This window comes from Mus caroli, unplaced genomic scaffold, assembly GCF_978045245.1.
Source record: "Mus caroli unplaced genomic scaffold, Mus_caroli_1 scaffold_16, whole genome shotgun sequence".
NCBI lineage: Eukaryota > Metazoa > Chordata > Mammalia > Rodentia > Muridae > Mus > Mus caroli.
The window spans coordinates 99,284,274-99,311,903 of NW_028227271.1; the positions used below are offsets into that span (position 1 = coordinate 99,284,274).

Genomic DNA, 27,630 nt, shown 5'->3' on the forward strand with positions numbered 1-27,630 from the left:
TGTTGATTTGTGTTCTGTGCTGACACCATTCTAGAGATTACTCTCCAAAGGACATGCAGACACCAAAACGACATCAGTGGTAACAGCAGACTCAAAAACTGAACAATCACCACCGATTTTTTTTTATCAGCTAAGAATGCTTTCCCTTCTGATGTTCCTGATGAAAAGGTTGCACACGAAATGTATGTCGATACCCACATGTTCCCGTATACAAGTAAACGCAATTCTGAGTAGTTCTCTAGGCTGAAGTTAGTTGAAATCGTAAACGCTCTTGGTTCTCTCACTACTCGTTTGTTTGTTTCTGAGGCTTGCTGAAGAATCAGATAAATTCTTGGCAGATTTTTTAAAAAAGATTTATTTATATGAGTACACTGTAGCTATCTTCAGACACACCAGAAGAGGGCATCAGATCTTATTACAGATGGTTGTGAGCCACCATGTGGTTGCTGAGAATTGAACTCAGGACCTCTGGAAGAGCAGTCAGTGCTCTTACCTGCTGAGCCATCTCTCCAGCCCCCGTAAGTAACAGTAGAGGCATACCTACTTGTTTCACACAAGATTCAAGCCACCTAGTTACCTGGTTAGATGCTAAGCATGGAGTGAGGTTTTTGTAGGAAGTTGAATTGTTCGGAAAACCATACTACAGTCTCATTGTGTAGTTTTTAAAGGATCTAGTGACAGGGGGTTAATTGCCCCCTGGTGTTTTCCGATCTTAAATTCTGTTTTTTAGGAGAATAGTTGATAATTAAGAAATGAAATTTCCTCATCAAAGAAGAAGCCGAACAAACTATAAACTAAAGAATAGGGAAAGGCAAATAGACCTTTTCCGAGTTAACAAAGAGGCAACGCCTGGAAATTCGTTAATTTGCTTGAGTTTCAAACCCCTTCTCATCCTGCAGGTGAAGACGGCTAGCAGAAACTGAACAGGAAAGCAGAAGCCGCAGTCCACACTTGTTTCAGCCTTCCTGAGGAAGAAAGCTCTCTCTCTACAGTTAAACAGTCCCCCTCAACTAAATCTCAGGTGTGCCACGGGTCTCCAAAGAAAGCCCTAAGACTCTGCCACCTAAGTGAGGAGAAGTTGCAGTTCCGTGTTGCTCGCCTTCCTCCCCGCCTCCGCTTTGGTGCCCTATTGAGCGCAGCTAGGGCACTGCCAAGTAACTCCTTTTATGGTGAGAGGATGGATTCTTAATCGCCTCCCCGCCCAAGCCTGGTACCTACTCACCCGTCCACCCATGCCTCTGCCAAGTCCCACCCGGAGCTCTCGGGCGTACACACCCACGGACAACCACACACCCACTTTTCCTCTCCGCTCTGTGGCTCCCAGGTAGAGCCCTAAAGCAATTGTCCCGACATCTCAAGACCCACATGCTTGATCTGTGGGTGGAAGATGTGAGAATTTAACCACTCTAACCCGCAGAGCAACGTAGACCAGAGACACAGGTCCCAGCATCATTCCCGCTAAATGCCCAGTTTGGGAGTGGCGAAGCTCGAGCTGGCGTTTCCTGGGGACTCGATCTGGGGGATCTCGGTACCTTCGAGGGAGAGAAGGCACTGAAGCTGCACCCGCAGCCCGGTGGCACCCCCGCAGGTCCCTCCAGCCCTCCGCCCTGCCCTCCATCACCGGGCTCCCGGGCGGTGCTAGAGGAGGTCTCGCCCCGCCCCTTTCCAGATCAGCCAATGGAAGCCCGGGCCGCGCTCTGACTGCCTCCGCCCACTCCAGGGAAACTTGCGGGAGAAGAAAAGTTTGTTCAGAGGCTGGAGAAGCCGAAAGCGAAGCTCGAAACCCGACAGCGGGAGAGGAAGATGAACGGCCTCAGGTCAGAGCCCCAGGCCCAGTGGACCCCGTGCCGCCCCCAGAGCCCAAGGAGCGGCCTCAGCGGCAACCGCCTTCTCCGGTAGCTGTCCGTTCAGCCCGCTGCTGGGGAGGAGGGAGCCCGGACCTACGCGCTGTTCCACCTGCACGCGTGGCAGCGACACACCTGGACGCTGACCTCCCGCACTAGACCTGCGCGGGCCCTGCAAAGCTGAGACTCGCCTTTGAAAGGAGGAGGGGTTAGTAAATCAAACAAGAAACCCCAGACTGGTCTTCACCGACCCATCCCTGCTAGCCTCTCTGGCTTTCCAAGCTTTTTTGAAAGCAAGATACTCTGACCTCAGTTCCGGAAAGTTGGCAGCCACCGAGCCCCGGTTCCGAGACGGCAAAACTTGACAAGTTCCGCACTGCGTGGGAAGAGACTGATGGCTGAGGTTGGAGGTAGGTCCTGAACATCTGAGGCCTGAGCCTTGGGGCACACCGGGCTCCTAACCCCACCCTACAGGTAAGTCGGGATGGAGGTCTTTGCGTGGTCAGGCGCTCTTCCGGGAAACCAAAGAACAGAATGTCCCATAGTGTCCCAAAATGTCCATAACTTCTTTCAAAGAGCATTTTATCTATTCTGTGGGGAATATCACTAGGGAGTCACTTTTCCCTTGAGAAGGGTCTTGCTCATCTCGGTGAGGGAATGAGCTGATTATGGAGCGGTGGGGGTGGAGATAGGCGGGAAATGCAGTTACCAGCTTATAAATATATTAATGTCAGCAGAGCGGTGCTCTTGACAGAACGGATCCAGAGCTTGGGAATTTAAGTAGCCACAGTTAATGAGTAGCTACCGATGAGGAAGTTGGATCTGGGTGCTCTCCTTATCTAGGCGACACAGCATTTTGGCCATGGGTCGAACACCTTGCAAGTGGTAAATGGCTTGTTTCTCTTTCTCTCTAGGTACCATTCCTAGATCGAACCGTGAGCTCCAACGCTGTGTATTACTAACCACCACCATCATGTCCATCCCCGGAGTCAACGCGTCCTTCTCCTCCACTCCGGAGAGGCTGAACAGCCCGGTGACCATTCCCGCAGTGATGTTCATCTTCGGGGTGGTGGGCAATCTGGTGGCCATCGTAGTATTGTGCAAGTCGCGCAAGGAGCAGAAAGAGACGACCTTTTACACTCTAGTATGTGGGCTGGCTGTCACTGACCTCCTGGGCACCTTGTTGGTAAGCCCGGTGACCATCGCCACATACATGAAGGGCCAGTGGCCCGGAGACCAGGCACTGTGTGACTATAGCACCTTCATCCTACTTTTCTTCGGTCTGTCGGGTCTCAGCATCATTTGTGCCATGAGCATCGAGCGCTACCTGGCCATCAACCACGCCTACTTCTACAGCCACTACGTGGACAAGCGGCTGGCCGGCCTCACACTCTTCGCCATCTATGCATCTAACGTGCTGTTCTGCGCGCTGCCCAACATGGGCCTGGGCAGATCCAAGCGGCAGTACCCGGGCACCTGGTGCTTCATCGACTGGACCACCAACGTAACGGCCTACGCCGCCTTCTCTTACATGTACGCCGGCTTCAGCTCCTTCCTCATCCTTGCCACCGTGCTCTGCAACGTGCTGGTGTGTGGCGCGCTGCTCCGCATGCACCGCCAGTTCATGCGCCGCACCTCGTTGGGCACGGAGCAGCACCATGCGACTGCCGCCGCCGCGGTAGCTTCGGTGGCCTGTCGGGGCCACGCTGGGGCCTCCCCAGCCCTGCAGCGCCTCAGCGACTTTCGCCGCCGCAGGAGTTTCCGGCGCATCGCCGGTGCGGAGATCCAGATGGTCATCTTACTAATCGCCACCTCTCTGGTGGTGCTCATCTGCTCCATTCCGCTCGTGGTAAGTGTTTGGGGCCTGAGACCCATTGGGCCTCTCTCCTGCCTCCATTCGCCTCCACGCTCCCCTCCTTTTCCCTGATTCCTTGGGGGGCGGGGGGAGAGAGTTTTCTCCAGTTCTGGGCTGGGACCGCTTCAAGGCTTCTCTGAGCAAACCCAGGTTTTCCTTCTAAGTCCAGACCTTAAAAAGACTGAGGAGGTGATCCCCCCCCCAGGTCCCCTGAGGTTCTTTCCCCGAAAGCAAGAGTTCTGAGGTCCCCTGGACAACCCCCTGTGCCCCCTCCCCCGCCAGGTTCCCCTTATTGCCCTGTTTTGCTTTGCATCTTCCCTGAACCTTCAGGCGGGTTCAGTTAGATGGGGGGAGGGGGACAACTCACTAGCGTTACTTACTCTAGCGCTCCACTCTGTGGCCCAGAGTTGGCCAACCCAGGGCGATAAGCTCTGTTGAATTCATTTCTTTGGGGAGAGAGAGTGCAGGTTCAGCCGTTTTGATTTCTTCAGGCCTTGACTTTTTTCTAAATTACGCAGCATTTTAAGGTTAGAATAGTTGAGATGCTTTTCCGCTTAAAAGCCTAAGGACTCGCTTCACGGAGGAGTAAGAGTGCCTTGCTTAGAATAATCTCGCAGACACAGTCACACTGCTCCCTGCCCTCCCCGAAGCCTCCCTTAGCCCCTCCACCGCCTACCACCCAAAACCTTGAACAGACTCCTGAACTGGGTATGGTTCAAATTCAAGTTCCTTATTCTTTTGCAAGCTAAGAAAGCATGACGGACTAGTTGGTGTGCACTGCCCTTTGATTTTTAACGAGCAGGAGCAATGCAGTTTCTCCTTGAGAGAGACTCTAGTCCTCACCACTGTAGTATTAGTCTCTTGCTGGAACACTTCTAATTTGCTCCTTTGCGGAACATCTGTCGATGTCATGATGCACTTCATCTCTGAGGACCAGAGTCTTTAAAGCTGCCATCAGTAATGTCAAAAATATTAAAAGCAGAAAGGGGCAAATGCCTCTTCTGATCTCTGCTTTTACATGTGACACTGACAGAACGCACCAGAAACAAATCATTGGTCCAGCAGAATTCTTCAGCTAGAATGTATCTTGTTTTGAGCTCTATCTCTCAAAAGACTGCATTCCTAGAAATTCTAAACTACCTATTCAAAGACAGATTGCCATCTATGTCCACTGGAGCAAGTAGAAGTGCATGTAACGGGCTACTATTCTTTTCTAGCTCTTACGAATACTACCAGCTATCTTTGATTTGGACATATTTCTATCTCTTACAAAAGTGACTGTAAATGGAAGAAAACTTAGCAGTGTCTGAGAGCCAGCATACAGTAGCTCCTTACCAATGTGTGTAAACAGACATAAATATGACTGGCCGGAAGGGCCTTTAAGCCATCTCAGAACCTAATGCAATTTACAGGGTTAAGTTACACTCAAACCGCATAAATATATTTTACTGTCTGTAATGGCAACTCAAAATAAAGGGAGATCTGGAAGGGAAGAGCTGAGGCCTCTAGTCTCTGCCTTCTATTTTATGGGACAGTAAATGACAAAGTAAGTAGCTGTTATTTACAGGACATCCACTTCACAGAACTGAGGAATCGGAGCTAGGCCATTAGTAACGGTGCACAGGCTTCCTAGATGTTATGGTTAGAAGTGAACATGTGACTCTACAATTCATATGAAGCTACCAATAAAGTAGTCTCCGTTGTCATCTGGAGAGGCACACGAAACCAATACTATGGACTAACCTGGCCCTCGGGTTCAGAGCCGTTTATGACAAAGCCTGCAGTGTGAGAGGATCCAGAACTGTATTCAGAGCTGGCATGTGGGTCACATTTTAGCTAATGAAAACTGCTGTGGAAAGTCAGTCCTGGGTAGAGGATGTTAAGTCATAATCTCTCTCTGAGAGCTGAAATGAACTCAGCTAGGGGGGGAGCATGCTGGTCAGAACGCTCCTTGCTTTCGTGAGAAATAAGTAATCAAATAAAAGAGTAGCTTCTGGTTTACCCTTGAGTTTGGGCTACAAAAATCTACTCTCTCAGAGGCAGTTTAACTAAAGACCAATTGTGACAAGTGATAAGGCGCTATGGAACCCAGTATGGTCACCCACAATGCAATGCTTGCTAAAAGGACCAAAAGAAACTGTCAGAGTTACAGTCTTTTCTTGGCTGTTTTTTACAGCCCCGCCCCCATATTCTGGGAATACTCGAGATTAAAGCTTTGCAAGCTCTCTGACAGTTAAAGCAGTTGGGCGTACATGCTTTCAGTTCAGAGGGAACTGGCAAAGCATCTGCTTTAACATTATGGAATAAAACTGAGTTCTCATACCATTGGACAGGAAGGAAAGTGTCCAGGTCGTTTCCAATGCTTTAGGAAGGCTACTTGGCAGAGCAACTATAGCTGACTTGGACTTTCAGAGAGCTACATACAAGGCAGAGGGAGGACAGGCGGCCACTGAAAAACACACCAGTGTCTGTCTTTTGGACCTGTGGGAAGAAGAGGCTAGATGAGGTCTTACAGAGAGGTTGATAATTTAGTCTGGAAGGTGAACTTTAATTTGTTCTGCAAAACAGAGCCCAGCTTGAAAGCTATAACTGAGAAAGACTGAGAACTGCACTGTGGATATGATGAATGGGACGAATCTGCAAAATTCTCCAAGTGGGTAATAACCAAGGACTAGAGAAAATGGAAGCAGACACGATCACACAAGCAATACTGGGTGGGGGCGTGTTGCTTGTCTTTGTGTCTTTTCTGCTGTTGATAACTGCTCTCGGGGTTGGGTGGCTGCTGTTGTTGAATGCAGGAGATGCTGAAGAAGTGAAAGCTCATGCTTAAGATAAATATTTTGCATTCTTTAGAAATATATGATCAATGGAAACTCCTAAGGTCACCATATTAAATACAGTAGCTAGATCAATTCCTGGTACTTATTTTTGCGGTTATAATACTAATGTTGAGACAACAGTTATAATCAGATCTTTTGCCTCGGGGCTAAAGAACTAGACTGTCAGATTTGGAAAGGTATTTTCTTCCACCTGCAGGGAGCCAGGGACATATTTATTGCTTGTTTATTTTTTATTTTTTATTTTTCTTCTTACTTGGAGCTACCAGTAGTATGGCAAATTAATTAATCTTCCACCTCAGTCAGGAAAAACTTTCATCCTTAGGGAAAGAGTTTCCTGCGTTTCTCTGGTTGCTTACTGGAAAGTCGATCAAGGCATCCCCAGCAGCTTATAAAAGCAGATGAAAACTGTAAACAGGGACACTTTTTGTAGGAGGCAAACTGGAAGTGGGCTCATTAAATGATCGCATGAGCCAAATGCACAGGTAAAAGGGAGGTGATTGATTTAGATGCCACTGTAACAAAACCAATGAGATTGATTGCTTTTCTAAAAAAAAAAAAAAAAAAAGCAACCAAGTTTTAAAAGAACTGCGCTTCCTAGAAGCAATGTTTGAGTCATAATGTGAAACGGAAGGCCTTTAGAAGCCCTGGGAGGACTGCAGAGCAGTACAGAAAAACAGGGTTTTGCCAAACCCAGCAGCTTATTGGAATCAGCTCAGTGGCTCATGTCCCTACCCACTCCACGCCTCGGTTTCCCCAGCTACAGATGAAGAACGGTGTCTAATTGGATGGCTGGGAATGAATCTTTCTTCAGTTCTTCTCATCACCTTTACTGACATCTCAAGCTTTGCTTTTACTGAACATCTATAACAGGACTTTGTCTCCCTTAGAGCTGAAATGTGGAAGCTGTGAATTAGGAATGCAAAACAACTTTTCAAATAGATTCGCAATGTAGATATTAACCAGTAGGGATTAAGCGGCTGGCATGCAATGAATGACCAGCTAGTGGCCTAGAAGTAACAAGAAACACAGGCTCATACCACCACTCAGTTAAGGGCATTTTCCTTGGCCATTTGTTTTCCAGGGGTGTGGTGAGGACTTCTAGTAACAGCTGTGTCAATCCTAGGCTCTTCACAAGGCAACGAGATAACAGAGCACACAGAGATAATTCCTTTCCTGTGCTTGGAACAGAACAAATCCAGTGCTCAAATGCTCAAATCCAGTGACAGAGCCTGCCATAAGTATGTTTTGAACGCCCGCCATCAGCTGTACCCTGAAGCTGTGTTTTACCTGCAGTTATCCGTGTAGTCTGCAGGGGCCAGGTTTCCACACGTGGGTTAATAAGAAAATAGTAAGGTGATGAAATACACGCTGGTCCTAGGTGTTGTTCCAAGCACTATAAGAATGTATGCACAACTCAGAGTGGTGGCTCACACCTTTAAGCCCAGCACTCCTGAGAGAGAGGCAGGGAGTGTTCTGTGGGTTCCAGGCCAGCCAGGGGTACACAGCGAAGCCCTGTCTCGAAACAATAACAACAAAAAGATCCAAACCACTTAAGTATAAATGGTAAACACCTACACATCACAGCCTAACGATGGAGAGGCTTGTCCAGTAACCCGTCTCAGGCCTCTCAACCACACTACCATACACCCTCCCCTCAACTTCCTGCAGCCATGCCTTCTCCCTTTATTGGAGCCCCTCCAAGTGCTATTTCAGTGCTCCTGGGCTTACTGTCTGATCAGTCTTAAGACGTTCGGAACTGTAGAATCGCTGCCAATATGAGGCACAAGTGACAGTCACAAGGCCTGCAGCTGCTCGTGGTCTGAAGTGGAAGGAAGCAGCCTCGTTTGTATCCAGCAAGGTTTTTAGACGTTTCCTCCTTTCCCCCGCCTCCCCGCCCTGACTCAAAGGTTCTGTTTGATCAGCAACACGTGCTTCCACAACTGGGCTTTTGAGAATTTTTTATATGAACTTAGAATTTGGAAGTATTTATTGAATTTATTCTGCACTTTTGGGAATTAAGCTTCAGGATTCGTGCATGCTAGGCCACTGAATCGTATCCTAGCCCAGAATGCTATACTTTATACCCATCCATATGCTACCCCTATGAGCTCTCATTTACTGAAAGACACTACAATATATATATATATATATATATATATATATATATACACATACATATGTGTGTGTGTCTGTGTGTGTGTATGCCTTGTTTTCATTCCCTTTTATAGCCGTCAAATTTAATTATGGCTGAAGATAAAATGAAACAATAAATCATTCATTCATTTTTTTTACAACATTGACTTAATTTGAAAACAAAATGTGAATTCTTCATGCGTTCCTTTAAGTAGCTACAGCTTTTTGTTTTAACCGTTCAGAATTTTCCTCTTTTCAGAGGTAAACCATGTTTCCTTTGAGGTTTTGGTGGAGAAGCAACCAGTATAAAAACATGTTAAGATATATCATTCAAAGTCTAAACTTAACCAAAACTCTGTTTTAAAAGCTTCTTTCAAAAAAACAAAAAACAAAACAAAACAAAAACCATTCCAGGAGATACAGCACTAGCCGCTCCAGAGTAAGGCAACACTGCCCTCTAGAGGCTTATTAGCGTGTCCGTTTCACACAAACCCTGCCTGTACAGACAGGGCTACCAGCCCGTTCCTACCCAACACTTCTTTCATCTTTAGAAACATCCCCTGCTGTTTAATTTCCATCATTTTTACTGATCTGTCCTCAAGAGAACAAGATGAATTTCATCTGAAGTCCACTTGACTCTTTTATTCTACAAGACTTGTAGTTGATAATCCTTTCTCCAAAATCTTTAGATTTCACAATTGCGTGGCTCCTAGAAGAGTAGCTGTTAACATATCGGAACAGATAGAAATTTAGGTTAGGTTTTTACAAGTTTTACAACCAAATATATTTCCAAAGCCAGTGAGGAAAAACAGTGACTACTAAGAACACTGGGGACGTGCGTTTGCCTAACTGGGATCAATGAAGAAACAGAAATAGGCTTGTATCATTGGCTCAGATCATCAAGAAATAAGTTGCATATAAATTGAATTTTACAAATTAATTAAAAAATATACCTTTAAGTTTTTTAAAGCTTTTACCCAATTTGCTATTTTTCTTAACATATCCATGCCTTTTTCTGGTAAGCAATATAGCATGAATCATTAGTTATTACACCAAACACCATGACAGTGAAAGCATCAAGTCTTGTTACAAACGTTTGTTTCTAATGGCTACAGGCTCTTTGTGGGTGTTCATTCGCCCTTTAAAACTGTTATTCCTCTTTCCTGACTACGAGAATAACTTTTTATTTCTTCCTCACCTAAAATAATTCCCACAAGCAGGGCAGTGATTATGATCTCAGAGCTTCATTTTACCTGGGTTACAAGCAAGTTTTACCACAATACATTGGGAGTACACTTGAGAGTAAGGAATGCTAACATTGCCTAGGCTTACGGTGACCTGGCTCATCCCAGTGAAGCATCCGGCTTTCCTAGAGGATGACATAGCATTTCACTCTTCCACGACTCTGCACAGGGAACTTTCTCTCTGCCTGCCGAATCTTATTTCCTTCCGTGGGAAGCTGGCAGACTGCCCCTCCTCCATCAAAGCCCAATGCTACTGCTTCTCCGGAAGGGCTCTTCCCGAGCCTGCCCATGTGCAGTAGCTGAGAGACAGTAACACCATGTAATTATTAGGGAGAGCAGGGAGAGCTAGGACTGACCCAAGCAGACACCATCTCGCTGAAACATAATTCTCCAGTGATTCTGGGTGACAGGAGAGGTTGTCGGTGGGTCAAAACAACAAAGCATTTTCTCTGGTGTAAAGCATAGACAACTCAGCTTTTTGTAACGATTACACCGTTAATTGGCTTACAAAATGAGTCTCCTTTAAAATACAGTGACTAGCTTGTTGTGTCACCTGCTGTAGCAGAGCAGGCATTCCCACATGAGAGCAGCTTACATCACGTCACGTTGCAAAGATAAATGGAGCACTTAAGTATTTTGCCAAATTGCGTACTTATAAAAATTTCAACGTGGGCCTCTCGTTTACACAGGTGCGAGTGTTCATCAACCAGTTATATCAGCCAAACGTGGTGAAAGACATCAGCAGAAACCCAGATTTGCAGGCCATCAGGATTGCTTCTGTGAACCCCATCCTGGACCCCTGGATTTACATCCTTCTTCGGAAGACTGTACTCAGTAAAGCCATAGAGAAGATCAAGTGCCTCTTCTGCCGCATTGGCGGTTCTGGCAGAGACAGCTCGGCCCAGCACTGCTCAGAGAGTCGGAGGACATCTTCCGCCATGTCCGGCCACTCTCGCTCCTTCCTCTCCCGGGAGTTAAAGGAGATCAGCAGCACGTCCCAGACCCTCCTGTACCTGCCAGACCTGACTGAAAGCAGCCTCGGAGGCAGGAATTTGCTTCCAGGTCCTCATGGCATGGGCCTGACCAAAGCAGACACCACCTCGCTGAGAACTTTGCGAATTTCAGAGACCTCAGACTCCTCCCAGGGCCAGGACTCTGAGAGTGTCCTGTTGGTGGGTGAGGTTAGTGGGAGCCACAGAGAGGAGCCTGCCTCTAAAGGAAACTCTCTGCAAGTCACATTCCCCAGTGAAACTCTGAAATTATCTGAAAAATGTATATAGTAGCTAAAGGGGGAGAGAAAGCCCTGTTTTTGGAATCTTATAAAATCCTGTGCAATAGACATACATAGCTGTACTCGGAAGGGCTGTCTTCATCTGGACTCCTACTAGAGAACAGGCGAGCTCCTGAGGGCTCTCCAAGGCTGCAGATCGAGGTCCTTGAGTGCCCAGGCTTGAAGCACACTGGCTGTCATTCTGATGTGACTCAAGATTGCAGTTGCAACTTGGCAGCTTTTTTCTACTGGACAGGAAGATGGCAGAAGCTACGCTATTGTCATAGCAAAAGAGCTCTCTATTTGGCACATACCAGGGGTCCAGCTACTGGAAGGGCTCTACCCCAAACTCTGAGGACAGCTTACTTACAGCTGACTTAAGTGTCTCACTAAAGCATGAAATGTGAATTTTTATTGTTGGAAATATAATTTAAGGTATTTATGTTCTTCTCTGTGAGAAGGTTTATTGTTAATACAAGGTATGAAAATCACATGATATGCCCTCTCCTGCCAATATAACCAGCTAATATTGTCGATGTTATTTTTTTTCCATAAACAATTTCAGGCCAAGGTGTTGAAAACAGAGTGATACTAATATCTATAAAATAGATATAAATTTTTAAAATAGTTTAGTATCATCAAAGAAAAAATAAGTAGTATTTAAGATGTGAAAAATAAACAACCTAAAATATATTTTCCAAGCTATATATAATAATGAAAAATAAAAACATAATATTACATTTATTTATCCAGAAAACTGTGATTTCAGGAGTACCTAACATTGCTGGTAAATATTTTCAGCCTTTGTCCCCACAAATTGGTATTTTTAAAGATGTAACATACTTTTTTTTTTTTAGGTCTCTAGCTACCCACAAGGGAAGTGTATAGCATAAAAAGTCTAAGTAGCATATTCTGTCCTGAAAGTGTGTGTAGTTTTACTTGTTCAACAGAATGTCCGACAGCATCCTTTAAAACTTAAAGAGAAAGACAACTTTGCAGAAAGAGATGCAGTGGTGTCCTCTCTGTTGCGTGTGTCGAGAGACACTGACAGTTTCGCGTAACTCCCAGGAATACTGTACCTGTGTTTGGAGGAGCTTTCTCAGAGGAAAGCAAGCATGTCCTGTTGCTTAACGTGTCCTTGTGAATTGCTTGGTTTTGATTAAAGTCTGAGCCTGATACTGATATGATTTTAAAGAGTAGCTGAACCGACTGAAATTATTATGGAGATTACAATAAATAATTGCATTCAATCTGAGTTCCATAGTCTCAATTTTGGAAAACATGAACAGATTTTTTTTTCTTGCTGTTTTGTTTTGGGACACCTACGTCACTCTAAACTTAAAGGGTTTGTTGGCTGGTTGGTTGGTTTGGTTTGGTTTGAAGCTTGAAGACCCTTTTATTTGATTTTAAAGAAAAAACTCCAAGGCAGCAAGTTGTAAATCTCACCAGCTGACCAGAGAAGGACAGAGGAGAGAGTAAAGGCTGTGCCATTCAGTTAAGAGACATGGAGGTCAGCCACGTGGCAGACAAGCAGCCACATGGTCGGAAGAGGCTTTTTAGAGAATAAGAAAGCCCAGAGTACCAAAAAGAGCACATATAGGCTTTAGCCAGCATCTGAAAAGAATAAAAAGGGAAAAGTCATGCTTTTCTGGGTGAGGACGCCACCAGGTGGGTGGACCCAAAAAAAGTTCATGGCAGCCATGAAGCGACAGCATTAGGGGGCGTGGGGATTGGGAAAATTATCTCTAGGTGGAGAGTGGAGATCCGGTTAATCCTGTTGGCCCAATCAATCACCTGACCAAGGACCATACCCTCAGGAAGTAGGGTCCACCTTAAGCTATGCTAAAGAGATAGGAGGCATTAATTTTCCCCTTAATGAGGTAAATTAGAATTTTTAAACATAATTTTAAAATAATGTTATTATTAAGTTGTCAAGCGTAGTCTAAAGCCTTCGGTCTATTTACTTAGGAACCATGATGTAAGTGACAGACAAACTAGTACTCGATTTCACCAGTTTATGCCACTGGTGGGAGAACCAGTTAGGCTTAACTAGATGCATGTTCAATACCCAAATAATCATCACTAACTATTGGCATTAATACTTCCTACTTGCTTCCTCAGGACCAGTGTTTCTAAGACGTTAGCCTGCATAAGTCATCTATAAAACCTTTTTTTTTTTCTTCCCTTCCTACTCTTCTCTCCTCCCTTCCCCTCCTCTCCATCTCTCCACTCTCCTCTCCTCCCCTCCCCACCCCACCCCTCCATCTCTCCAGACTCCTGCTGTATGGTTCAGGCTGGCCTGTAATTCCGGTGGCGTGCTGAGATTACGGCATTGTACCTGCACCCCCAGCAAGGCTCCGATTCAGTAGTGTGGGTATCTACAGTAGGTGTGGTATCAGTAGTGTGGGTATCCACAATGTTAAAATGTTCTGAGGTGACACTGATGGGGACAAACTTTAGCAACAACCTCTAGGCTTAAACTCACTATTTACTCTTTGCAAATGTTGAATGATATTTTTAGAGAGTGGCAAAAGAACAAGTCACTATCTTTGCAGGCCTCCATGAATATGACCCATAGAGATTATCCATCCCTAGATTTATACATAAATTAATGTGTATATAACTTCATCTATGTCCATGGAGCAAGCAAAAACCTCATTCATGAATTGGTATTACTAATAAGCAAGACATACCTCATTCATGTTTACCTCAGGTTCACTATCCAAAACACTGACGGCTTAATCATGTTTGCTGAAATAGTCACATGACATTTGTTCTTTAAGGTATACATCCTTTGAAATGTTTTAGTATGTTCAACTAAAAAAATGCATCTATCACTGATGTCCAATTCCCAAACATTTTCATCATCCCAAGATGGAATCCTATGCCAGCTGCAATCAATGGCCATTGTTCTCAGCCCCAGCCCTTGAAAAACAGGATATTCCTGTGGATTTCTCTATTGTGAACATCTTATACAAAGAAAGTAATGTAGTAACTGGCATTTTTGTTGTACATCTTTATGGTAGAATACCATTTTCAGGAGTCGCTAATACGACATTAGTCAGTACTTTAGCCCTTTCATGTCTGAAGAACAGCCCATGAAATAGATATACCAATTTTCTAATTAATCAGTCTCCACTGATCTCACTCTTCAGCTACTGTAATTAATGCTGAGAACTTTCTTGTGCATAAATGTTTTTAATCCTTTGGGCTCATAACTGGGAATGAAACTGCTGGTACATACAGTAGTTCTAGGTTCAGTGTTTTGAGGCAATGTTGACCTGTTTTCTACATGACTGTACCATTTTATACTCCCATCAACAACATAAAGACCTTGATTTCTCAATAACCTTGTCAATATTACAAGGTTGTATATATTATAGCCATCTAATGGGTGTGTAATAGCTTAATTTCATGTCCCTATCGACTGATGATTGTTGCAGTCTCCGCAGTCTCCGACCCGCGGCAACACAAATGACACAGACACCAAGTCGGGTTCTAGCAACAACTTTACTCGGGCTTTTTCTTTTACAGCTCTCTTCCCCAGCAGCTTCTTCTTAGGGCAAGGGCTAAACTACTCCTATTCTACTACTGGCTTCTACCTAGGGCAAGGGCTAAAATAAACTCTTACTACTCCCGTCTACTCACCTCCTTCTAGCTCCACCCCACCTCATCCAATCAGAATTCACACACGTTCCAGGCACGCGCTCAGGTCGTTCACAGATAGGCTGACAGGTCCTGATCACCAGGAACAGTCCACCCTGGCAGGCAGCCCACCCATGCAGCCTCACTGCACATGCTTGGGCAAGGCAGTAAACAAGTGGGTTTCACAGGGCTTACGGCCTGCTGCAGATGATGTTTTGAAAGCATACACATATAGAAATTGCTAGTTTTATATTTTAGAGAAATGTCCATTGAAGAAATTTTTTAAAAATTTTAGTGGTTCATTTGAGTACAATATTTGGCCAAGGCTGCCATAATAAATACCCTAGAGTATAGCTTAACCAACGGGAATCTATTTTCTCAGAGTTCTATTCACTGGAAGATGAAGATCAAGGTGTTGGCAGGGTTGGTTTCTCTTGAGGCTTCTCTTGTTGGCTTGACAACTTTCCCAATACATTCCCACATGGCCTTTGTGTGTCTCCGCTAACCCAACCCTACCCCATTCTAAAACACCAGGCATCCTGAAAAGGCCCTCACGTTGATACCCTTCCTGTGAATGCTTTATCTACAAATACTGTCATTAAGGAATTTGAGAGTCAACAAATGAACTTGACAGATACACAATTTCATTTATTGTTGAATCTAGTATATAGTTTAAGGACAGCCAAGGAAAAGAAAGCTACCATTGCTCCATCTTCCGGCCCATGGTGGGTTGTAAGATTTAACATTTCCATGGTAAAGGCTGTTGTGTTGTTCAGTTCCTGGCTGTAGAATACTTGCTCACATCACTTGGTCTCAGATTTTCTATGTAAGAAAATTCTAACTGGCTGGTACAGAGTCCTGTCTTGTCTAGTATGACATGGTGAACAAGCAGGTAAATGCAACCACATGGGTCAAGTTCAAGAAAGAAATGTGACTGCTAAAACTGTTGAAATGCAGTGGATCAGGAGTCGTGCAATCATTGGTATTTTCCCAAATGGCAAATGTTTCTCTCCATGGGTTTCCTCGTGGAGACACCACAAAGGGCCATGGTAAAATCCAGGCACAATAATACTGTTAGCTATGATTTTTAGCCTTGAATATTACATTAGAAAAATTCATGCAATATTAAACACTTATTTTCCATAACCTACTAGAACTAGTTTTAGAACAAAAAATAATGATATGGTCTCTACCATCCCCCTGCCTCATGCCTTCTGACTACCACGTCCAAACCTAAGCCTGACTCTGAAGGTTTGATCACATGATTGCTTTCCACGTCCATGAGAACAGGAACTAGACAACAAAACTTTACAGCAAAAGAGACCATTTAGTCACACTGTACATGAAGCTGCCGTGGGCCACAGTCAGTGCTTTAGAGTCAAGCAAGTATGGCATGGGGTAAAGGAAGAGAGGAAGAGAGCTTGACCTCTAGTTCTCAAATCAGCATCAACATCTCTGCCATTCATTCACCAATTCATTAATTCACTCACTCACTCATTCATTCACTCAATTCCTTGCTGTGGCACTCTCTCCACTTCCACCACGGAAGAAGGGGGCAGAAGAGAATACAGAACTGACCTGTGTCTTAAACAACACATGCTCACAATCTCAATAGTCACGTGAGTTCTTCACTTTCTCGAGAAGCATCAAACAGACTCTAATTCAAATGAGAACAGAATTCCACACATGGTGAGAGCAGTCAGTATCCACTGTGCAGCAGCTCGAGAACAAAGTGAAGCCATACAGAGGGAAGGAACACTAAGCCATTCCAAAATTTCTGTTTTTAAAATAGGTTGCAGCCAGGCGTGGTGGTGCACGCCATTAATCCCAGCACTCGGGAGGCAGAGGCAGGCGGATTTCTGAGTTCGAGGCCAGCCTGGTCTACAAAGTGAGTGCCAGGACAGCCAGGGCTACACAGAGAAACCCTGTCTTGAAAAAAAAAAAAAAAGATTGTTTGCATTACAAAAAGGAGAATTATAAATTCATTAAAGTTGGGGAGGTTTTGTAATATATACACAGAAATCAAAAAGTGCTTACTAACTCCAGGAAAAACAAGAAGTTCTGGAACAAAAGTATAAGTATGCCATACCTCAGTCAACTACATGCAGCAATTATACACACCATCACTAAATAATAGTGAATACAGACGAGCAAATCATAATGAATTCCATGGAGACAGTAGGAAAGAAACATACCACAAGCTAGATGTACAACAGGGCCAATTAATAATGTCTTAACTCAGAAGAAGTGGTGGAAAGACAGTAAAACCACATGAGAACAGCATGTACACTCCAGAAAATTTTCTACACTGTTGGTAGAAGTGCAAAATTAATGCAACCACCTTGAAAATTAACTTGCATGGTAATTTTGGGAACGGAAATATACCAAAATATGTCTTGATGCAGGGCATTATAAGATACAACAAAACTAAACAGTTCGTTGGTCTTCACCGGAGAATGCTAGGAAAGCAACATACTGTTTGTCAAATGTTAAATCACAGCAAGACTTGTTTGTGGGAACATGGACAGAACCAAAGATCACTGCATTAAGTGAGGAAGCCAGACTCAGAAAGACAAATCCTGTTCTTATTTCCTTTAATATGTAGAATCGAGAAAGCAAGCAAACAAGAGAGAGAGAGACAGAGAGAGAGAGAGAGAGAGAGAGAGAGCGAGCAATCTGTGTTGGAGGTATCTGTGTGCAGAAGGTGTGAAATATAAGACTAGCGGACCATGAGAAGGAAGGAGGAGACCTGAGGGAGGCCATGCGTGGCACAACAGATAATGGATTGTATATGACAAGAAAACAGAAGGGGGACTACCTGGGCAGAGGGACAGGGGAAGCAAGGAGGCCCGTGAGGAGGGATGAAGAACAAGAACAAAGTACATCCATATAACAGTGTCATAATTCTACCCATCATTTTGTGTGTTGACTTCACACTGAAAATGAGGCAAAAACAAAAACAAAAAAAAAAAGCAGCAGCAGCAGAAGCAGCAGCAGCAGGAGGTCTTTACTCCTAATGGCTTCAGTATATAAACTGTTCCCCACAGAAAGAAAATACAGTTGTTTTAGAAAGTTTCTCCTCAATTTGGGGGGGGGGGGAACAAAAGACAAACAGAATTATTCGTGTTGTTATGACTTCTAGTGAAATGATGACCTAGATTGGATGGTTACTCTCATCAGCTTGCTATCTGGAGTCACCAAGGACACGGACCTCTGGGAATGTCTACGAGGTGTTTCAAGAAGCAGCATCCACTCTGAATGTAGGTGGCACTGTCTCCTAGGCTGGGGTCCTGGGCTGAATAAAAAGGAGAAAGAGAGCTGAGTGCCAACATCCCGACATTTCTGCTTCCCCACAGCAGATGCAGTGTGGCCTTAAGCTCCTGTCACCGTGCATTCCACTCCTTGGTGGACTGCATCTTCAAACCAGAAGCCAAAGCTAGCCCTGCCTTCAGGTTTCTTTGTGAGGTGTTCCATCTCTGCAACCAGGAAAGTACACCAGAAAAGGGCAATCGGTGCATGCTGGTATGATATTTCACTTCTAGTAGAAGTCCTCCAGCCTGCCACCCTCCTCCCTGACACCTGCTCCCACCAAGAAAATGAATCTGAACAAGCCTCTAAATCTAACAATCACTTTATAAGCAGTATGAACACAGAAGAACATTAATAGTATAAGGTAGAATACAATAAGCAAAATATATAAATATGAAAATACTAAAGAAAAAACCGACTAGTTCCTTTTTAAAGTAATGGGGGTGGCAGGGAGAAGGTAAGTGGTCCCTACTGCTGAAGACACCATGTACCCCAGAAACAATGCCTAGAGGCCCCTGAGGTGGAACGACCTGAGTGCCCCCTCCCTGGCACCAGAAGGCACCATGCAAGCTTCCAAAGGAGGGAGGCAAGAAACAGTCCTAGCCAGCTAGATGACTGTGAACCACATCGATGACCAGCAGGGCATGATAACCCTGAGCATGCAGCCGCGGCACACAGAGCTTGGCAGTAACCAGCAGCTCTCTAATTAAACTTAAGATCCACTCAACAAAAGAGAAATCAGGCCCCGCCCTGGAAACACAGCCAACCACTCAGGAGTCGGGAAGACGTAGCTCTTAAAAGAGAACCACGTACAATCACCACCCTACTCAAGCAGCATGGTCCCTAACTACACTCTAAAGAGCTGTGCTTATACCCAAAGATGAGTGAAGTGTTCACCCCGCCTCCAAGAAACATCTCTCTGCTACAGATGGAGACCACTACAGAAAAGCACAGCCAATTAAAATGCAGAGCTGCGGAGCCCAGTCCCAGTGGCTACGCCTACAAAGCACTACTGCAGCTAAAGCTCAGGGGACACCGCAGACGAGGGGCAGACAGACTGTAAGAATCAGAAGATCATGCTGCAGAGGTGGCTCAGCGGTTAAGAGGACCTGGGTTCAATTCCCAGCATCCATATGGCAGCTCACAACTGCCTATAATTTCATTTCCAGGGGATTGACACCCTCACGGACATTCATGCAAGCAAAACACCAATGCACATAAAATTAAAAGGAAAAAAAAAAAAGCAAAAGATCAAGGGATTAGCTGCAAGATTGTGTCTCAGAAGCTACATCCAAAAAGCCCCACCAACATGACTGACCAAACATAGAACAAACACTGGACAGAGGAAAGCCCACGGGCCTCATGCTACACAAGCAACTACAGGCAACTGAGGAAAGCTCGGAGCAGAAGTGTTCCTCCTCAGGGAAGAACACACAAACTGATTGTCCAGAGCCAACTGGACTAAAAACACACAAGTAATACATAGAAGTAATACTATACAGACGGGACAGATTAAAGAATTTGTGTTTGTGTGTGTGTGTGTGTGTTGTGTGTGTGTGTGTGTTGTGTGTGTGTGTGTGTGTGTGCTTACATACATATACATATACATATACATATACATACATATACATATACATATACATATACATATACATATACATATACATATACATATACATATACATATACATATACAATTAGTGAAAAGAGGCCATGGGTTTGAAGGAGAATGGGGAGGGGTATATGAGAGGGTTTGGAGAGAGGAAGAGAAGGGGAGAAATGATGTTGTATATGATAATCTCAAAATTTAAAGAACAATATCAACTAACCGCCCCCCCCCCCCCCCGGAGCTCTGAGGAACTAAAGCACCAACCAAAGAGTACACATGGAGGGACCCATGGCTCCAGATACATATGTAGCAGAAGATGGCCTTATCTGACTTCAGTGAGAGGAGAGGCCCTTAGTCCTGTGGAGGCTTGATGTCCCAGCTAGAGCCACAGTGAGGTGGGAGTGGGTGAGTGGAGGAGCACCCTCATAGAGGTAAAGGGGAGGGGGGAGAGGGGGTGGAGTGGGTGTGGAGGGGTAACTGGGAAGGGGGATATCATTTGAAATGTAAATGAATAAAATTATTTTTAAAAATTAAGTAAGTAAGAGTTAAAAAAAATATTGGTGGGGGACAGGAAGGAGACGTTCAAGTACTAACAGACTGTAAGACCTATCAACATGGCCGTGAAGCTCTTTCAGAGCTTTCATAGTATCATTTGATGCCGCATAAAACCTGCACTATAGCTATTTTTAAAACAAAATTTGTAATTAAACATCCCCCAAAGAAAAATCTTGGCCTAAGTGACATCATGTGAAATTTCTATTAAGTCTATAGAAAGAACAGTAACACCTATAAAGTGTTCTGAGAAGAGTACACGGGGCTACTTCTCATTTTGGGGTGCTCAGCATAACTGAACACAGACATTCAGTAAAAGACTACAAGCCAATATCCTGTTATGAACAGACACAGAAATCCTTAATATACTATTACCAAATTGAATTGAGCAGTACTTAAAATGGATAATCCATCATGACTCAGAAAAATTTATCCTAGAAATGTAATTGACTTAACATTTGTATAGTAACTGTGTACCTTATCACAAAAAGACATAATTTACTTTTATTTATTTATATATTTATATATGCACTTGCTTATTTTCTGAGGCAGGTCTTGCTCCAGCTGTCTTGGATACCACAATGGCACCTCTGCTCCCAAGCACTAAGACGACAGGCCTAAGCCAGGTAGGAAAGAACTGTTTTACTATGAACGGTGCTAGACATCAAAAACAGAACCTCGGATTTTACTATTATCACATATAAAATGAACTTAGCAAACAACAAAACTAGTCACAAAAAGCTAAAGCAGAAAATATATAGTAGAAAATACAGAAATCCCTTGTGACTTAGGAGTTAAGAATTGATCTCTCAGCACGTAAGTACAACGGAAGAAGAGAAAAAACCCTATATACCGGCCTTCACCAAAGTCTAACATGTCTACTTTCTGAATAGTGTTTGAAGAAAACTACGGTAGAGAAAATATTCACAACAGTAACTCATAAAGAATTCTTATCCAGTGTTAGTTGTAAAATGGAGTAAGGAAATCAAAATTTAAAATGGGGAAATTTGAATCTATACTTCTCCCCAAAAGATAATGTTAGGTACATCCATGAAAAACAGCACCGGGCACTGGGATGCAGGCCAACCAGAAGTGCTTACCTCTCCTGGGCCTCAATCTCCAGCACCATATAAACCCGGTGTGATGGTCCACACCACCTCTGCTGTCACAACTGGAAAGGAAGAGAAAGGCAGATCAGTAGCTCAAGTTCGTCACACCTGGCTGAGCCAGAACACATGACACTGTGTCAGAAAAGAGGAGAAAAAAGGAAGAAATGCAGCCCCACATCACCAGGGAAATATAGACTTAAAATATAACATCCACTAGCCTGTCTAAAATAATAAAGATGAACAATACCAAGATTGACAAAGGTATGAGAAAATGAACACCTCTTCAGCAGCTGCTAGTAAATACAGAATAAGGCAAACTTTGGGAAATAATTTGGGAGATCTTTAAAAGTTTCATGTAAGTTATACAGACAACAGGAGTCGTAACCATTTAAGATAAAGAAAGTAATACATATGTCCATAAACAGAATGAACAATTTGTACATAGCAGCTTTACTCATAATAAAGCAAAACAACCAAAACGTTCATGGTGACCAATAGTAACCTGTTGTACATTCCTACAAGAGAATACTCAGGAACAGAACAGAAGACATTACTGACATGTGCACTAACACGGATCAGTCTGAGCATGGAAGAACTTCACATACACTGTGCTCAGCAAACTATGCCAGGCATAAGAGTGCAACTGTACAGTCTATCTGTTTATAATCCTATAAAAGTAAAGTCTAACTGACAGCACAGAAAGCAGACAGGGTCCTGGGGTGCAGGCGAACTAGAATGCATAAAATGTCGGAGACTTTCTGGGTGGATGGAGAACTACTCGTGATGGCAGTGACGGCAGAGATGCACCATCAGCAAACTTAAAGTGCTTGCTGTTCCCTATATTTAAATTATAGTCACTTAAGAAAAGACAAAGATGGGCACGGGATATTATCACTCACTCCACAGTCCCCCCTTCAGCTTTATGCTTTACTACTATTCCAAGCAGTAGACCTTTTAGTAATGTAAGCAAATCTTTGTGTTGTCTTGTAACAAACATCATTCATTTTCAATAAAACCTCCACAACTTTAAAAAAAAAAAAAAAAAAAGCAGAAATTAGGATTTTTACATTTTGTTTTTACTAAATTTCATGCTTGCTTTGAAATACACTCAATCTTTATTAGTATGTAAGGGGGTCTTAAATGATCCTATGTGAGCCCAAAGTCAACCCTAGTATTTAAAGGAGTCCTCTTGGCCTCTGACCTACCTAAGGGGACAGCTAGGGACATGGAGGTTATGCCAGATGACCTCACAGATGTACTGGCAGTTCTGAAGTGCGGGTGCGGTTCCCCCACTCCCCACCTCCATCCCCGCCCACCCCCTCCTTTTCATTGCTCCCCATCACAATGCAGCTGGAAGGAGCCGTGACCAACCCAGAGAAAACAGGAGAACCGGACCAGTACATCCGGTCCTCCGTCTCCCTGGGAGGTGGGAGGCAGAGCAGGATCCTTTGGTCACTGGCTGGTCTAAGAAGCAAGATGAAAGGAATTCATTCCTACCTAACCTGCTTACCTGCTTGCCCAACGGAGTTGGTTCACATTGGTTAGCTTTCCCACCACCCTCCAAGTACAACATAGGCAGTTCACACATTGATACTCACTAAGGAACTGAATACTAGCCAAAGGGACACCATGGCTCTTGCATTCATTCAACGTAGCCCTAGTCAATTTTGCACGTGGTTAAGGGACACAACTTCAGATAAAAATCTTCATTTCATTTAAACTTACTTCTGTAAAGGGGTAATTTACAAACTGGCGTGCTTTAATACTGGTTTTAGAAGTGAGTTTCTCTAACCTACAATGCCAGCAATCATAAACTCATCTCAGAAAATCCCATTTTAGCACACACGCTGAAGATGATGATTGCGGTTCTTGTGTTAGCTCCTAAATCATTCAGACATACGCTATGCCATGAAACCCCAGCCTAGAATGTTTGTTACAAAGTGGGGTTTGAAGGGTTTCTGACTGAAGGAAATTTAAGAGCTGATTAATAATTAATTCTCTTACTGCTGGGAAAGAGGAGCCAGCCTGTGAGTCACCGTGCAAAGCATAATCTGCAAGCGGACAGGGCTGAGCTGTCCTGATACAATCATGAAAATACCAGTTTTCTAAAACAACTCCTTCACTGGTTTGAGCTAAGAGCAACTTAAAATCGTTGCATGCTTATGCCATCACATCCTGCTTTGTCCAAAGGCTCCGTGCAGTACACATGAGCTCTGACAGGCCTCCTTATAACTTCCCGAGACTGTGAGGTAGTTATGATAGAATGCTTGTACCCTAGGCACTGCATCCTAGCAGGTAACACGAGTCTCAAGTTTACAGGTATGGTCTCGATGTGTAACACTTGAGTAAATATCTAGAGCATATAAATTTTGAAACCAGAACAACACAAATCCATATTCAATATAATTTTAATCACTAACACTGTTGTTTATGATCATTCATTAAATATAATTATATCATTATGAGTATCATCTTCTCCAGATTCATAAAATTCGAGTGTTATTAGAATTAACACCTTTAGTAAACTTTTATATACTGTTGCTCACACCCCAGCAAAATAGTGGATGTATGTTTAGCTTCCTACGCGGAATGATAGCTAAAGTATCTTTTGGGGTCTGGAGAAATGAACCTTTCTTTTTTTTTTTTTTTTCCGTTTTTCGAGACAAGGTTTCTCTGTATAGTCCTGGCTGTCCTGGAACTCACTCTGTAGACCAGGCTAGCCTCGAACTCAGAAATCTGCCTGCCTATGCCTCCTGAGTGCTGGGATTAAAGGCATGCGCCACCACACCCGGCAAAATGAACCTTTCTTTTTTCTTTGTAACTCATTCTCCCCTTCCCCACATCTTACATCTATTTTGTAACTTATACTGGGGTAATAGAAAGACCAGCATGACCCACCAATACCAGGACAGTTGAAACAACAGGTTCAGCAGCAGCAAAGCAGCATGCAGGCCATGTGTGGGCTTGCGTCTTTGGAGGTAGAGGCACAGATTCTACGCCAAGAACAATCTCTAACTGACAACCATCTTTCAGTTTCACAAGCAGTAACTTCATTCAGATAAAAGACTATAAAAGAGAGAGAAGTGAGATGTATTTCCGAACTAAGACAAGTTCTTCCTAGAACTAGCTAGCTAGCATGTGTAAGGGGTCATACCAAGTGACTCACATATACTTCTACACAGGAAAAAAAAGATATACAAATCTAATTGTCAAAATCTAAGAGGAAAATCTCCAAAACACAGAGGGAAAACTATTCACAAATTATATAATAAACAGGTATTTGTATGTAACATATCAAATGTGACATATCAATTCTCTTGGTATCTAGGTACTCTCTGAGAATATCCCTTGTTATTTAACAAAATAATTTTTTTAGTCATTCTAAAACTCTCTTCTATCCAGGGGCTAATTATCTGAAGATATAATTGGGGAGGGCGGTATATAATACTTCTTAAGGAAAGTGCTGATTCTCTAACTCTGAAAAAAAAAAAAAAAACCTAGTGAACATTCCTCTAAAATACTTCAAAAATATCATCCTCATAAAAATACAGACCACATTTATATGTGCCAACAGTTTTTGCTAAGACTACATAATACAACTGAGATAATTTATATCTCTTAAAGAAAAAAGTTTCATCATTAATAGCATCAGAATGAACAGCACCTAACAACTGCATATACTTGCACTATAATACATGCAACAAAAACAGTAACTCAGCAATAATAGTAGTGGTTTGTGACTGTGACTGAGAGTCTCTAATAAACTTCTTCTTGTGTTGTTTTATTTTTCGACCGATTTTGCTTTTTTCTGAGGCAAGGGCTTGCTACGTTGCCCAGGCTGGCCGTGAACTTACAACTCTCCTGCCTTAGCCTCCTGAGTGCTGGGATTACAGCCTTTGCTACCACTCCTGACTCTGATCTGCTTCCTTACCATACCCACCTCGTACTTGTGGGTTACACTATTCATCACATCCCAGCTCCCTGTCAGTCACACACTGACACACTAAGAACTCTGTCTTTTTACTTTTAGAGAGATTTTATACTTAATCGAAATTGTAACTATTTTTTTCATTTCACTGAACAGTTCCCAAAAAAGCTATTTAGAAAGATGTTTGTAAATTGTTCACTGCAAAGTTATAAGCAAGACGTGTTAGTCAGCTATGGTAGATCATACCTGTATTCCCAGCAGTCTAGATGCTGAGGCAGGAAGATAACCCTGAGGCTAGCATGGGCTAAAGACAAGAAATGCTTTCAAGGTTCTTCACACTTTCAAAAATAAGAAAAAGAGGTCTGAGGATGCAGCTCGGGCAGGGAGCTAATCCAGCGCTCTAGGGTAGTTAGCCTCTCCCCTAAAAGAATAAAAGGAAAGAAACTTTTTTGACCAGGATAATGCAGGAATAGACTTTACTGACAATCTGCAAATGCCATTCATCTTGACAAAGGACTGACTTGTGGTAAAGATGACTCAATCTTGACAGTAAAATGAATCCATCTCTGACACACCGGTATCCAGTTATCAAGTACTGAAGAAGACACTTAACACTTTTTAACTTTAAAGTCAAAACAGAAGCACAAATTAGAACATTAGAACAACAACAAGAACAACGAAACCTTCAAAGAAATGTTCAGGACACATACATCTGCATGCATTTTTAGGCAAACTTGAAATATTTCAAATATTCACATATAACAAAGCAATAACTTTGAATCCAAAAGAATGTCAGCAATATTCAATCTTGATGAAAACTTACACTGGTGAAGCAAGAAAAATGGGAGAATGACAACAGCAGATTTACAGGAGGGAAAGAAACCGCACACTTCTTCCTTTATCACAAAGCAAAGTCTCCGTGTCAGCACTGTAGTAACACGCCTGTCAAGACACACTATTCAAGAACACACTTTCCAAACTGTGCCTTTAAGGGTACTTTCCCATACAGTCAAATTAAATGCTTATCAATCAAAACACATTTCACATAAGATGCTAACCTTAAGTATATATATTGAAGTTACAGAAGCACAGTCCACTCACTAAAGAATAATTCCACAACTTGATTTTTGTATGTTTCACCTAAAAAAAATCGTTTTAAAACAGGATTTCTTTTTTCCCCTCTTCCTCCACAGTGCATATCCCTATGTCATCAAAACATTAAGTAGCAAACAAACAAAAAGGAAAAGATTCAAACACCTCTCCATTGTGTATGGCTTCACCGGGCTTTGATAAAGATGGAGCCATCTGGGGTGGAAGAGCCCTCTTCCTTCTCGTTTACGATCTCTACAGTCCCAGACGCCGACACAATAACCATTGTTTTATTTGCAGACACCGACTTCTGTTTTTCTGCCACGGCTGCACAAACAGCAACAATCTCATCGCTTTCAAAGTCATAGTCTGGGATGGACCCTGGAGAGAGGTCTGGGCCTTCCGGGGGCATTTCTTTGTTTTCAATCCTCTGGGCTACTTTCTGCTGTTCTTGGAGCTTTCTGGCCCAAGAAAGGTCTTCCTTCCAGAGTTCAGGGTTCATCGGATATATGTGCAGGGCTACTTGAAAGCTTCGAATTGCCTGGGAGGAAAGATGGTTTTATCTGGGTTATTTCTAAAAGTCTCCAAGTTAGGTACAATTACATACCTACAAGTAAGTATGGGTACATATGTTGGCACACACACACATTTATATAAATATAATTTTTACAATTAATTTTTTAAAAAGACAGGATTCTGCCATAATAATTAGATAATTATGGTAGAGACAAAACACAAGTGTGATGGGGAAGACTGACAAAATTCTGGTTTTAGTTTAAAAGCTACTAAATCAGGGGCACTGCTATGAGGGTTTAAGCATCTTAAAAGAATCATGCTATTCACATATTTCAACATGGGACAACTAGTATACCACATAATAAAAGAAAAAAATCATAGGATTTGTCCCAATAGATGAAGATATATCATTTGACAAATTCTGTATCTCTATGATTAAACACTTAAACACTTAAAGAAAGAGTCAAAGTCCTTAGTCATCAGGGAAATGCAAATAAAAACAAATCTGAAATTCCATCTTATACCTATCAGAATGGCTAAGATCACAAACTCGAGTGATAGCACAAGCTGGTGAGGATGTGGAGCAAGGGGAACATTACTCCACTTCTGGTAGGAGTTCAAAATTGTATAGCCACTTGGGAAATCAATCTGGCAGGTTCTCCGAAAACTGGGACAAGTTCTATCGCA

The 27,630-nt window shown here is 43.2% G+C and overlaps 2 protein-coding genes across 6 annotated transcripts in view; one reads left to right on the forward strand and one right to left on the reverse strand.

The window, feature by feature from the left end:
- The first annotated feature begins 1,766 nt into the window (after positions 1-1,766).
- Ptger4 (prostaglandin E receptor 4) lies at positions 1,767-12,464 on the forward strand. 2 transcript variants are annotated; one of them, XM_021184123.3, is made up of 3 exons: positions 1,767-2,254; positions 2,759-3,693; positions 10,606-12,464. In XM_021184123.3, exons 1-3 carry the CDS (start codon positions 2,239-2,241, stop codon positions 11,194-11,196), a joined length of 1,542 nt encoding a protein of 513 aa, XP_021039782.1. In that variant the 5' UTR covers positions 1,767-2,238; the 3' UTR covers positions 11,197-12,464. The 2 variants fall into 2 exon arrangements, with proteins under 2 accessions (XP_021039782.1, XP_021039783.1); XM_021184124.2 differs by having other exon boundaries at positions 1,767-2,318; positions 10,606-12,463.
- A 10,287-nt stretch (positions 12,465-22,751) lies between these two features.
- Positions 22,752-27,630, reverse strand: part of Ttc33 (tetratricopeptide repeat domain 33) — a 37,244-nt gene continuing 32,365 nt past the window's right edge. For all 4 annotated transcript variants that reach the window (XM_021183158.3, XM_021183157.3, XM_021183159.3 and 1 more), the window contains exon 5: positions 22,752-26,968. In XM_021183158.3, the coding sequence (XP_021038817.1) occupies positions 26,615-26,968 (354 nt within the window). In that variant the 3' untranslated portion in view covers positions 22,752-26,614. The remainder of the gene's footprint in view (positions 26,969-27,630) is intronic.

What these genes read in the sequence shown, in the direction of transcription:
- Ptger4 (XM_021184123.3), top strand. An exon ending in TCTGCTCCATTCCGCTCGTG is followed by an intron (nt 3,694 to 10,605) that starts GTAAGTGTTTGG and finishes TCGTTTACACAG; the next exon opens with GTGCGAGTGTTCATCAACCA.